This window comes from Balaenoptera ricei, chromosome 1 (assembly GCF_028023285.1).
Source record: "Balaenoptera ricei isolate mBalRic1 chromosome 1, mBalRic1.hap2, whole genome shotgun sequence".
Taxonomy (NCBI): Eukaryota; Metazoa; Chordata; class Mammalia; order Artiodactyla; family Balaenopteridae; genus Balaenoptera; species Balaenoptera ricei.
This window is the reverse complement of record NC_082639.1, coordinates 109,061,067-109,075,761: the sequence shown is the minus strand read 5'-3', so window position 1 is coordinate 109,075,761 and position 14,695 is coordinate 109,061,067. Positions and strand designations below refer to the sequence as shown.

Below are 14,695 nucleotides of genomic sequence, written 5' to 3'. Positions count from 1 at the left end.
GTTGGAGAGATGAATAATAACAGGAAAGGGGCTGGGAAAGTTGTAATCCACCAGTGTAATAAATAATATTTTGTCCACGAAAGAGAAGGTAAGCCACAACTTGGATAATATGTACTGAGGTCTTTTTTTGTCTGCTCTCAAAGGCAGGCAGCCACGTGAAACTAAATACCTAACAACTCTCTGCCCTGGCACACATGCTCCACATGCACACGCAGAAAGGATGCAAATCTGCTGCCTCCTTCCCTCCTCCCTAATCCCCCTCTCTTAGCATTTCTATTTCCACTGCCCTCCCCATCCAAATTTTCCAGCCAACAGCTGGAGTTGACTTCCGCAATCCTGGTGGAATAAATCCAGCACCCCTAGTCATCCGCCCACATTATCCACACTTCTCTGCTGAGACGAGCCCAGAGAACAGATCCCCATCAGCAGGTAACATTTTCAACTTCCTAGGTCTTTTAGCTTCTCATTCCTTTCAGTTCTCCATTTTTAGGAATATTAGGAATGTAGTGACTTGGGGATCAAAATGAACTTTATAGGCTTTGCAGATGAAAACAGTGATGCCCTTCTTAGGTTATTTCCTGGCTAAGTAAAATCTGCCTGGAAATCTTTAGGACTCCTTTTATGGTTTGTGTGTAGGTATACATGGTTATTAGTGAAAGCAAAGAATATAGGGCATCCTTTACCCATCCCTCAAGGAGTGACCTCTCAAGGTTGGTTTTTTTTTGGAGGGGGGGTGCGGGGGTGGGTGGGCAGGTACCAAAAGGGTTAACTTACTAGCCGGGAGGAGGAGTGGTGCAGGGAGGTGGTAGCTCAGTAAGGTCTTCCTACTGTTTGAGACATCCCAAAGCCCTTAACACTCCAGATATTAAATGTCCTCCTGGACATTTTGCCACTTTGCAAAGATTACACAAAAATGGACTATAAATTCAAAAATTATGCAAGCTGTGTGACTTGATGCAGACTAACTTGCTCTTAAAATGGAGGGCATGAAATTAGCAAGACACTGTGAGAAGTGGATGAAGCTAGAGTAAACTGAAAAGCTGTGTATCTAACAATCACAGAACATTGCTTTTCTGTCTTACATTCTTCTAACAAACTTTGGTTCTGAGGCTTTTTGTCCCGTGAGGCAGTCACAGAGGTTTTGTGGGTTTTTTGGTCAGAAAAAGAAAGAAAAACTTTCCTGCCCACAGCAGCTGGTTGAGATTAGGACAGTTTCCTGCCTGAGGAAGGAGCAGGAAGAGAAAGGAGGAAGAAATGCATAAGAAGACTGAGGAGACAGTAAACATCTCATAGTTAGAGAATAGGAAATGCTGTCAAGTTTTCCGTTGTCCTCTCCTGGCAAGATCAGGAGAAGTATCAGAATTTAGGCAAGGAACAAAAGAATGCCTTGAAGAGATGATCAGGAAGCAAAACTTAGCTGAAAAATCTCTCCTTTGTGTATTCTCTGACCCCACTCATCCCACCCTGCACTTACCTTGTCTATCTCCTCCAAGTCTGCTGGGGACACTGGAGCAGACAGGTGCTGTCCCATCCTGACTGTCCATTTTCTACCCCATTTCTGGTTATCTGTGCAAGTGTATCTGTGTGTGTGTGTGTGGAATCTCCCTAGGTCAAAATACTTGTAACCAGATGTATCAGCATCCCACCCAAACCCAGAACCCTCCTGACTATCACTGTTTTTATCATATGGAAGTCATCCTCAGTCTCTGTCTACCTTCCTTATAAAGCCTAGTTTTCCTCTGCCTCGTGGTCCAGAGGAAGGCGTTCTTAACTTCGGGTTCATGAACTCCCCAGAATTATTGTGTGTGCATTCATTTTTCTGGTGAGAGGGACTATAGTGGGTTGAAAATTTTTATTAGCTTGTCATGGGAGTCTATGTGTCCCAAAGGTTAAGAACCACCTGTCTGAGAATATGGTTCCAGCTATTTCCTCATCCCAAGCCAGGTTAGGAACCTCTGGGCAAATAGAAGAGTGTCCCCTAATTATCCCCTTCTCCAGGATGTGGGGGCTCAAGGTTCTACTACTGCTGCCTGTGGTGAGCCTTGCTCTGTACCCCGAAGAGATGCTGAACACCCAGTGGGAGCTATGGAAGAAGACCTACAGAAAGCAGTATAACAGCAAGGTGCCTGGGAACCTGGAGGGGAACATGGTGGGAGGGCTGGAACCTGAGACATCTAATCCTAGCTTCCAGACTCCCTTCTTCAACCCCAATACTTTAACCACTACAACCAAGCAAACCTGCCCCTGGTCCCTAACTGTTAACATATACTTTCCATTACTACTCCTCAATTCACCCTCCATCAAGTCCTATCCTTCCTTTTCTTCATAACTGTCTTATATTTCTCTTTTGGGAAGCCTTCTCAGATTAATGCTATTAATCCGTAAGCAATTTTTTTCCTATATGTCTCTCCAGAGCTTTGCATTCTATTATTTGTTTTATATATTTCTTTTGCATGCTCTTAATAATCCCATGGTCAGTTCCCCAACTAGATTGTAAACCCTCTATGATTGTAAATTTAATATCTTCTAGAAACCTCCACAGTATTATGTAGATAACTTTGTACATAGGACACAGTCTATGCCAATACTGACAATCCTCTGTTTAGGTGGATGAAATCTCTCGGCGTTTAATTTGGGAAAAAAACCTGAAGCATATTTCCATCCATAATCTTGAGGCCTCTCTTGGTGTCCATACATATGAACTGGCCATGAACCACTTGGGGGATATGGTAAGTTGATCCTTAGCTCCTGGTCTACCTGCCCTGTTTGTCTTGGTTCCCTGCTTATGCCTGGCCTCTTTCTTCTTTGTCCCAGACCAGTGAAGAAGTGGTTCAGAAGATGACTGGACTCAAAATACCCCCCTCTCATTCCCGCAGTAATGACACCCTCTATATCCCAGACTGGGAAGGCAGCCCAGACTCTATTGATTATCGGAAGAAGGGATATGTTACTCCTGTCAAAAACCAGGTACCCTTCTTTCTCTTGGGTGTGGGTATGGAAACTGGCATGACCTCTCCCTTCTGCTTCTTTGTTCTTAAGGTAGGAGGGCATCAGGAAAAGAGGGCAAAGAATTAAGTTACCTCTCCCCCTGCTAAGAGAATAAAGTCTATTCTGTTATTTAACTCATCATCTGTTTTTGTAGATTTAGGTTATTTCTGTTTTTTCTTCTCTACAAAGTGTTGCTGTAAGCACCTGTGTGCATATATTTTTGTGAATATGTACAAATATTTATGCAAAGCCAATCCCAAAATTGGAATCAGTAGGTCACAGAATCCTTTCCAAAAAAGTTTGTACAATCTTACATTCTTACCAGCATGAGAATGTAAGTTTTCCCACAACCTTAACAAGGCTGATTTATCCACCAGATGAACACTTGATTTAACATTCATTCAACAAACGCATTTTTTCCAGAACCTACCAGATATAGTGCTAGGCAGTAGAGATTCAAGATGACTAAGACATAACCTGTGTCCTCAAGAAATCCCCAATCTTAAAAAATAGAACAGGAAAGAAAGAAAAATGTATAATCTAGCTGAACAAACACTAATAATAGTAGCTAGCACTTTTTGAGAGATTATTATTACACACAATAATTCATCCTTTACATGAATTAACTTTTTAAATTCTCATGATTCCATTAAGTATATTGTTATTATCCACAATTTATACAGAAAGAAAGGTACAGAGAGGTTTAGTAATTTACCCAAGGTTACACATCTAGTGCATTGCAAAACCAGTACAGATGGTCCCCGGCTCCTGATGGTTCACCTTATGATTTTTTGACTTCATGATGGTGTGAAAGTGATAGGCATTCCATAGAAACTGTACTTCAAATTTTGAATTTTGATCTTTTCCCAGGCTAGCGATATATGGTACGAAACCTTTTCTTGATGTTGGCCTGTGGTAGAGAGCAGCTGCTCCCAGTCAGCCACATGATCTGATCATGAGGGTAAACAACCAGTACACTTACAACCATTCTGTTTTTCACTTTCAGTACAGTATTCAATAAATTACATGAGATATGCAACACTGGATTATAAAATAGGCTTTGTGTTAGATGATTTTACCCAACTGAAGGCTAACGTAAGTGCACTGAGCACATTTAAGGTAGGCTAGGCTAAGTTTTGATGTTCAGTAGGTTAGGGGTGTTAAATGCATTTTCGACTTACTATATTTTCAATTTATGATGGATTCATTGGAGGAAGAGCTGTACTCTGCTTTACTACAGCTAATGGTAACAATAGTAACAACAGTTATCAATAGCAACAATAGCAATAGAACACTGAAACAAAGGTTAAATGAAGGGAAATAGGAAGACTTCACAGCAAAGGGGACAGGTGCTGGAATTTATAAAACATGGAATTTCATCAGGCAGGTAGAAGGAAGAAACAAAAAGTATGAACAGCAATGACTGATAGTTTCTCTGTTATGCCTCTCAGGGTCAGTGTGGTTCCTGTTGGGCTTTTAGCTCTGTGGGTGCCCTGGAGGGCCAACTCAAGAAGAAAACTGGCAAACTCTTAAATCTGAGTCCACAGAACCTGGTGGATTGTGTGTCTGAGAATGATGGCTGCGGAGGGGGCTACATGACCAATGCCTTCCAGTATGTGCAGAAGAACCGGGGCATTGACTCTGAAGATTCCTACCCGTATGTGGGACAGGTGAGACTGTCCCGTGCGGTCATACAGCTCTGTAATGGCTCCTCCTTCCCCAGCATGACATTTTGTACCGGAAACAAGTCCAGAAATCTTGTTTTCTGTTACCCTATCCAGCCTTCTTGATGGGATAATTTCCCACAGAAGGCCAAGAAGATTCCCACAGTCTGGGAGAATTTGGGGAGCTTAGGCTACCATGGTTCCTATCTGCCTCTCTGCCCTGAAGAAAAAACAGAGGACAGGTTATCCCATACATCTCTGAGTCGGTCTCTGTAACTCTCTGCTCAACTCCTCCACTCCCATCACAAATCTCCAAGCCCACCATGCTAATTTCATGAATCACTTGGCCTTATTTTGTATGATCTCAGTGTGGGTTTGGGGAACATTTAAGCAAATTATGTAAGTTAACATGCTAACATGTATAAAATGAGAGAAAAAGCAAGTTGCTTCATATTTATTGCAGTTTTAGAGATCAACTCACTTCCTCCTATAAGGTCCTTTAGTAATAGGAAGATCTTTCTTATCTAAAAGGAAGAAGATCTGAGGGCTTTTTATATACATGGGGTTGATAGATAATATAATGTGGGGCCTTTGCAATAAGAGCCTTTGAAGCAGGGATAACAGGTCTGAGTAATACAAATGGTGGCTACCATGTGCTAAGCCATGTACTTAGTGCATGTTCTCATTTAATCCTCATAAAAGCCCTGTAAGGTACCCTTATCCTCACTTTATAGGTGAGGACATTGACACTTAAGGAGATATAGTAGCATATTCAAACTCACACCTCTAGTTATGTAGCAGAGCCAAGATCTATCTATTGGATCTGTTTATCTGCTGCAAACATTCCTGGGCATGTCTTCTGTGCACATGTACAAGAATTTCTTTACCCGAATATAATATCTAGGAACAGAATTGTCTGAGTCTTGGGGTATGTGCATCTTCCTCTCTACTAGATAATGTCAAATTGTTTACCAAAGTGTTTGGAAAAATTTGTATTTCCCACCTGCACAGTATAAGAAATCCTATTGATTCATCTCTTCATTGGTATGCTTATCTGGCCATTTGCATTTCTTCTTCAGTGAATTGACTGTTTATTTCTTTTCCCATCTTTAATTAGGTTGTGTTCTCTTTCTTACTGATTTTTAGGAATTTAAAAAAGATATTTGGATACTAATACTATGTGTGTTGTGAGTCTATTTTTCTTTTCATTCTCTTTATGATGTCTTTCAATCCAGAAAAGTTCTTAATTTTAGTGTAGAAAAATTATTAATTTTTTTTCCTTTGCAATTTGTGCCTTTAAAAAATCCAGTAACAACGAGTTTTATTTATTCGTGTTTAGTCATCTGAAATGGTATCCCCTGCAACAAAAATGCTTATTAATGTAAATGACTGAACAGATCCATTTTACTGGATACTCAGCAACCTACATAGTAATGTCACTTCAGCACATCATCGTGACATTGGCCACATCAAAACTACTGCATTTCATAAATGTCATGCCATTAGTATTCCATGTTATGGTTTCTTTAGCTGTCAGGTAAGTAAGTCAGAGAAGTTGGAGGTTGTGTGTGGAAAGCTTTTTCTTTACTCTGTGTACAGTTCTCAGAACTGCTGGGTCCCCAGTCCATATTTGACCCTGGGGCTGCTGCCGTAAGGTGCAGCACACTGAAGCTGTCCTAAAAGGTTAGCTTTTGAATTCTGAGTACATCAGGCCAGTCAGTGAGATAACCTGGGCGTGGCAAAATATTCTTTTTAAAACTGTCAAATATTCTTCTGACAACTTTTTGTTGTCACTTGACATCAAAAAAATTAAACACATCCTAACAGTGTATACAAAAAAACAGATTCATGTTTATAACTTTTTTCATATTGATTAATCCAGGCAACCAATTTAAAGGGTTGTCTAACTATATTAAAAACATAACTTAAATATTATTAGAGCTAGTAGTTGATCACTTATCCATTGACAGCTTGCATCATTTATTCAGTACTATATTAACCAGTTTGTTGAGAGACAGTTTAATAACTCAGAAACTCTGAATAATTTAAAGGAAAATTACATAACATTTGAAACCCTATTTTGGAATAGAAGGAGCAATTGACTTATAATCTCTGTTCTCCTACCCCCTCAAATGATCTCGTCAGCATTTTAGAGAAATGTGCAATGATTTTGGTCTCATAATCAATTAAAATGAAGAATTAGCCGTATAAGACATGTGTTCCATTTTTAACATTCTGAATCTTGGACAACTGTTCTCTTTTCTACTTTACAGTTTTAAAAAGCAGTTATTGTCCAAAACTGAAAGAACTTCTTATATGAACGTGTAAATGAATGGAAGGAGGTAAAGAAAAACAAAATTAAAAAAAAGAAGAGATCTGATAGGGCAGCAGCCAGATAATGCAGTAATTTAAGTTCATTCCAGCCATAGTGCAGGTTATTTTTACTTTAAATTATCATCACATGGTATCCTTCCAAATCCATTCCCTAGATATTTTATTTTACTTGCAGATCTATGCAATTTTTGGCACTAGGAGGCATCAAGGGTTTGGATCATATGGCAGATAACAAAGGAATCTTGAGAAATTATTAAGACAGGAGACTACTGTAATCTTAGAATATCATGTCAACTCCTGCCATTATTGTTAATATTTAGATAACGTATTCTTGTAGATGCAACTTTAGGGTTTTGAAGGGGTAGTCTGTAGGAAAATGAACTGCCAAAAAGAATACACCGCCTTGATGTGGGTTCCCATTAGATTCCATAATTGTGGCTTGACAATGAAACATATCATCGTTAACTAGACCTGCAAAACATAACATTGGAAATTCACAGACTAAATTGCTAAGTTCTTTATTAATTTGTTTTAGTGTCATGTTATGTGCTTTTATCTCATGAGAGCACAAGGGTCCAGCCAAAACTCTTTGCCTGTTATGTGTGCATGGGACCAAGGTCCTCCCTCTAGCTGGGTCTTGGCCTTGGCCTTCTCCCCACACAGCAGCTGCTGCCTCCCTGCCTACTGAGGATCACACATACTACATTGCCGGAAGATGATTTGTGCTTTTAAAAAAATCTTATTTCAGAAATCTTTCTCTACCCTGAGGTAGAAATAAAAAATATTCTCTTTTTTAAGTTTTACAGTGTTTCCTTTCACATTTATGTTTTAAAACCACCTGGAGCTGATTTTTGTGTACGGTACAAGGTATCCACTTTTCATATTCTTTTTTTTTTAATTAATTAATTTATTTTTGGCTGTGTTGGGTCTTCGTTTCTGTGCGAGGGCTTTCTCTAGTTGTGGCAAGCGGGGGCCATTCTTCATCGCGGTGCGCGGGCCTCTCACCATCGCGGCCTCTCTTGTTGCGGAGCACAGGCTCCAGACACGCAGGCTCAGCAACTGTGGCTCACGGGCCCAGCTGCTCCGCGGCATGTGGGATCTTCCCAGACCAGGGCTCGAACCCGCGTCCCCTGCATTGGCAGGCAGATTCTCAACCACTGCGCCACCAGGGAAGCCCCATATTCTTTTTTTTATAGTTTCTAAAATGGTGAGGAGAGAACAGACCCTTTCTAGAGACTCTAGTCTGCTGCCCCTGTTAGTGCACTGACATCGCCCAAAACATTGGCAGAATTCCTCACTCACTGATTCGCTGCCTGTTGCTTAGTCCTAGTCCTATTTCAACCTGTTTTTTCCAGGATGAAAGTTGTATGTACAACCCAACAGGCAAGGCAGCTAAGTGCAGAGGGTACAGAGAGATCCCTGAGGGAAATGAAAAAGCCCTGAAGAGGGCAGTGGCCCGAGTGGGACCCGTCTCTGTGGCCATTGATGCAAGCCTGACCTCCTTCCAGTTTTACAGAAAAGGTAAGGCACTATTCCTGTGGAGCACAATCAACCTTCTCTTATGACGTGGGCTGGGCAGCTTCTCAAAGGGTACTGAGCATTTTCAGTACTTGTTTCCATAAAGACTGAGTCTGCCAGGGAGAAACAGCTGCCACAGCACAGAGCATCTCTGTCGTAAGCCCGCCTGACTGGGATGGGATTCTACAGAGGGTCTCCTAGAGTGGGAGACCCCACAGGGCGACCCTTGTATTGCAGAAAGCTTCACCTTGATAGTTTGTTTCCTAGGTGTGTATTACGATGAAAACTGCAATAGCGATAATCTGAACCATGCCGTTTTGGCAGTGGGATACGGGATCCAGAAGGGAAACAAGCACTGGATAATTAAAAACAGGTAATGATGAGAACACTACATGTCATCCTCTTAACACTTACCCTCAACTCCAACTTCCCAATATTTCTTTCTTTCTCGTAAATCAAGAGAAAGTTTTCTCAGATGTTTCAATTCTACCTTCCCAATCAGAGGCTATTAATTCTAACATTTAACGACCAGACAAGAGTACTAAAGGTATGTGTTGGGCAGCTGCTATATGTTCAAGGTGCTTAGTCACATACACAAACACATGAGCAGATGTCTGCCTTCAGTGATCTCATAGCCCCCTAAGAAAGACAGACCTAGCTAATGAGAACATAAAGTAGCACCAAGAACCAGCAGGAGCTTTGGAATTATGTTTTTTTCTTTCTTTTCTCTCTAATGTGATTGATTTTTTAGGGAGGTTTCCATCATCAGTCTGTCTATAAGCAGTAGGGTACAGTATAAACAAAGTAAAAGTTTAATATCCTCTTGTGCATCTTTTTGCCCTTCCAGATACACTTAGGATAGACATATATAAGAACTGGCCAAAGATTTTGAAGGCTGTGAAGAGAAATGCTTTTCAGAAAGTAGATATGAGCAACAACAACAAAAATTAGTGTTTCCCTCTCTATTATTGGGAACAAATAAAACTACACGTTATTAGTAGTTGGCTCCCCATTTCTCTTTAGCCCCTTGTGACTTTGTAGGGGAGCAGATTTAGGGTAGTTATTCTTTTTCTTTCCTAATTGGTCAACACCAGGCTAGCAGCAGCACTGATTAAATTTTCTGTCCTTGGTGCCCTCCAAAGAGCAGGGGTCCTAGACTCTGGGGAGTGCACAGGCCAATGCAGTAGTATAACCAAGTTGGGTTTGCTGCCTGGAGGGCTGGCAGGATAGAATGTAAGGCTGGGAGTTGCTTCAAACCTGAAGCAACTTTTTATATCACAGTCCCAATTAAGAGTGAACCTGAGCACCTTTCTAAGAGGATGTTCCTTCTCCCACAGCTTCTGTCTTGTGTTCTCCCTTTCTCGACTCCCAGCCCAAGCACTTACCCTGTCCTTTCTTGATCAAGTGCCAAGAGAGCTGGGAAGAATAAAGGACACACCTAGGCAGGATCAGGATCATTGGGGACCCCTGGAGAAGGGAACGGTGGAAGGGTAAAGGTCTTAAGTAAAATGTACCGGGTAACTGGTGAATTTTCTTGTTGGGGAAAAAGGACAGAAAGCTCATGAAAACAATTTAGGAAGATATATAGACCAATCTTCCCTCTCTCTGTCTCTCTCTCTGTCTCTGTCTTTGTCTACCTATATCTAATCTTCCAGTCTCTCCACTTGTCTCCTTAGCAATCTCATCAATTCTCATAGCTTCATTCATTTCTTCTGTGAAACCAAGATCACCAGCTTCAGCCTCTCTTGCCTCTTTCTTATGCTCTAGACTCACGTTTTCAAGATTACTCTTCATAAAACACAAGTTGAATGATTTTACCCTCCCAATCAGAAAACTTCAGTGTCTCCTCTACTATCATGGGCCAGAGTCAAACTCTTTAGCCTGGCAGTAAAGATCACTCAACCTGATCTCCCACTACACCCTGTCAAGCACCCTGTTTTTCAGCTACATGATCCTAACACATGTCCCATGCTTTCCTGCCTCTGTTACTCATTTCACACTCCCCTGCTGGCTTCCATTTCCACAGGTCCAAATTCTATCCACCTTTGGGCTCAGCTCAAATGCCACCTTTTTTGTTAAGCCCTTTTTGATCCCCTTGGTCAGAAGCAATTTCTCCTATAGCACTATGTCTCCATTTCTTGACTTTAAACCGTTTAAAGGTAAAAACTGTCTTATTCATTTTTGTAAAACATCGGTACCTATACTCAGGTACAATACTCAGTAAATGTTTTATTGAATAAACTGAGGGTACTAAGTATTTTCCTTGCTTGGTCCTACAGCTGGGGAGAAAACTGGGGAAACAAAGGCTATATCCTCATGGCCCGGAATAAGAACAACGCTTGTGGCATTGCCAACCTGGCCAGCTTCCCCAAGATGTGACTTCAGCCAGCCAACCCCATCCTGCTCTTCCATTCCTTCCACAATGGTGCAACATACTGATATACCTTGGAAGGGAATTGGTGTGCCTTTCTTGAAGAAGATGTAATGATACAGAGATTGTCTGTTCAGTTTCCATGTTTGTTTGTGCTTCAAGTGACACTCCTACTACTTTTCTTCTCTCCACCCAAGGTCTTTATTTTTTCATTAGAAATAGGAAATTTCCCTAACAGGTATGCATTCTTAGGCTAAGAGATGTGACCACAGCCTGCCCAGACTGTGTTGTCCTGGGGCCAATGCTGTGTAAATAGAGGCTAGAGATCTTCAGCTAGGCTACATTGTCATTCACAGGGACTAGTTAGCTTTAACCACTCTAGAGGACTAAGGTGACCTGACTTCTCAGTCTCCACATTTACTTCTATATCTTCAAGGTAGAAATTCCACCCCATTAATAAATCTATTCATAAATCTTTGGTACAAGGTTACATGATACAACAAATGTGTTTTGTTTTTCCTTCTTTGCATTTATAAAGTAAACTGTATTTATCGCTTATCTCTAATTTAATAAATAGCTATTTAGTAAACATTCATTTTGTGTCAGATACCATGCTAGGTGCTGGAGACAAAAAGATGAACAAAACATATTCCTTATATGTGATGTGCTCACAGTTTGTCTGGAGATTCTGTTGCATAAACAATTTGTCCTAATTCATTTATTTGTTCATTCCTTCAACCAACATTTTTATTATTTTTTTAATAGATCTTTATTGGAGTAGAATTGCTTCACAATACTGTGTTAGTTTCTGTTGTACAACAAAGTGAATCAGCCATATGCATACATATATCCCCATATCCCCTCCCTCTTGAGCCTCCCTCTCACCCTCCCTATCCCACCCCTCTAGGTCTTTGCAAAGCACCAAGCTGATCTCCCTGTGCTATGCTGCTGCTTCCCACTAGCTATCTATTTTACATTTGGTAGTGTATATATGTCGATGCTACTCTCACTTCACCCCAGCTTCCCCCTCTCCCGCTGTGTCCTCAAGTCCATTCTCTATGTCTACGTTTTGAGTCCTGCCCTGCAGGTTCATCAGTGAGATGAACATTTTTTTTTTTTTTTTAGATTCCATATATATGTGTTAGCATATGGTATTTGTTTTTCTCTTTTTGACTTCACTCTGTCTGACAGACTCTAGGTCCATCCACCTCACTACAAATAACTCAATTTCATTTCTTTCTATGGCTGAGTAATATTCCATGTATATATGTGCCACATCTTCTTTATCCATTCATCTGCTGATGGACATTTACAACCAACATTTTTAAAGTGCTTACTCAGTATTAAGAATTGTACTGAGACTGGTTCAAGATGGTGGAGTAGAAGGACGTGCGCTCACTCCCTCTTGCGAGAGCACCGGAATCACAACTAACTGCTGAACAATCACGGGCAGGAAGACAGTGGAACTCACCAAAAAATATACCCCACATCCAAAGACAAAGGAGAAGCCGCAATAAGACGGTATCAAGAGCTGCACTGGGGTCTAAAGATTCTTGCCAACCGCTCCTGTTCCTTTTCCCATTACCCTTCAGAAGCATTGACCCCCAGTAACTGTCTTGCACTTCTAATTCCCTCTTGGTGTCTGCTTCTTGGAGGACCTGAACAGACATAGCCTATAAATAACAGAAGACTAGTATCTAGAATGTATATGTAAAAACAAACAAACTACAGATTGATGAGATAAAAACAAATAACTCAATAGAAAATTAGGCAAAAGATACAAACAGGCAATCCACAGAAGAAATCTAAAAAGCCAATGAATACAGGAAAAGATGCCTGATCTCATAGAGAAAGCCAGGGAATCACAACGAAAACCCAAAGCAGCCGAAAAAACAAATAAATAAATAAATATATTAAAAAAAAAAAAGATGAGAAAGTACTTACCCATCTTTAGAGACTTTCCCACATGTGCATAAGGAGACACACAGAAGAATACATTGCAGAATTACTTGAAAGAGGAAAAGAACCTAGAACAATCTAAATGTCCAGCAAGAGAAAAATGGATGAATACACTGTGAAACAGATACGCTACGGAATATCATGCTGCTGTGAAAACAAATAAGCCACAGCAAAAATTTCCACGTGGAATGGAAGTGAAAAACTGACTTTTGGCTGTGAAAAGTCCTAATAACATATACTTTATTTATCTTGAAAAGTTACAAAAAAAGAGAGAGAAGTTAAAAAAAAAGAAAAGAGAGAGACTTGTTTTTCCTCTAGTCTACAGGAAGTAAGTTGACAAGTACTTTTGATATGATTTGTCTTGGCCACACTAGCTGCTGATGGAGACTAATTATGATTTTGTAAATCTTTCATCTATTAAAAACAGACAGAAAAGTGTAAAAAAAAAAAAGAATTATACTAAGTTTCAGGGATTAAATGGATATAAAAAGATTTCAATATTTAATTCTATCTGTATGGGGACCAGATTAAGTGACACATGAACCTAGGTCTTGAAAAATATCTTAAGGCCCTTTCTGAGGTTCTGGAACCTAAAATATTGCTGTCACCAAAAGAGGAAATTGAAACTCTTTATAATGATTCCCAAGCAGTATCAATTCTAAAATAACTTAGCTGGCTAATAATAAATCAGCACAACTGGTTTTGCCATTTTTCACAGAATGTTTATTGAGCATCTGTTATTACCACTAGAAAGAGTTCACATTTATTGAATGCTTACCATGTGTCAGGCGCTACTTTATTTCTTGCTGTGCAAAAATTATTTATTTTTGTGTGTCAGTATTTATTACCATGTGGTAAGCAGTGTATTTAAAGCTACCAGGATGAAACAAATTAGTAAGACATGGCCCTGACTTCTATGAATGTTATAGACTAGTGACAGACATATAAACAACTGATATCAATATTATTAATAATATCAACCATAATAAAATAAATATGAATTATGGAAGCTCAGGAGTGAGTCATTCTTAATCGATTTTAGATGTGGTTTCATTGAAAACAGCTTTGAAAAATCTCAGTGAGCAGAGAAGACTAGGGATTGGGGTGGATGAGGGATTGGAGAGATTTGGGTTGGGGGTGAGGAGTAGGGTTAGGGGAGGGAGGTCGGCATATCAGGCTGAAGGTTCTGGGTGAACAAAGGCACCAAGAGAGCTGTGTGTGTGAATGGTAAGGGCTGCAGTGGCTCTAAATATAGGGTGCTAACACATATACATGGTAGAGCTGAGGACAGAAAGTAGGTTGGAGGTGAGTCCTGGAAGGCCTTGAAAGCCTCTCATGTCCCTAGAAGTTCATATTTTATTTTATAGACACTCAGGCATTTAGTAGGCATCAACTATTTCTTAGTAGGAGAAAGACACTATCAGATCTATATTTTAGCAATATTCCTCTGGCAGTGGTATAAAGAAAAAATAACAGATGAAGAACAAAATGGAGATGCAAGAAATTGGTAAGTCAACGTTTAGGAGACACTGCACATACTCTATTTCTTCTCAAAGAAAGAATACTTAATGGAAGAATGACTCCTGAACTTTTTTGAAGCTTGGGTATGGATTTGGCAGATTGGGAGATGTAAAATGGTATTCAGATACAAAGAACAGTATACTGAAATGTGTAGCATGAGAGACCACATTCGATAATCTGCAAGTAGTTTTTGTTGAGCTTTGTAAAGACCAAAGACAAGCTTGAGAGATGTCTGACTTCCAACTAGGCAAATTTACACATTTCTATTATTTTTATTTTTATTTTTTTTGTCTTTCTGCATAAAGAACATCCCTTAGAACTTCCTTTTGTATGGATATGT

At 40.0% G+C, this 14,695-nt stretch overlaps 1 protein-coding gene across 1 annotated transcript; it reads left to right on the top strand.

Annotated features, from left to right (window-relative positions):
- Positions 1 to 321: 321 nt before the first annotated feature.
- Positions 322 to 11,592, top strand: CTSK (cathepsin K). The gene is made up of 8 exons (XM_059930387.1): positions 322 to 429; positions 1,999 to 2,122; positions 2,607 to 2,729; positions 2,815 to 2,967; positions 4,440 to 4,658; positions 8,342 to 8,507; positions 8,772 to 8,877; positions 10,784 to 11,592. Exons 2-8 carry the CDS (start codon positions 2,000 to 2,002, stop codon positions 10,881 to 10,883), a joined length of 990 nt encoding a protein of 329 aa, XP_059786370.1. The 5' UTR covers positions 322 to 429; position 1,999; the 3' UTR covers positions 10,884 to 11,592.
- The last annotated feature ends 3,103 nt before the right edge of the window (positions 11,593 to 14,695 follow it).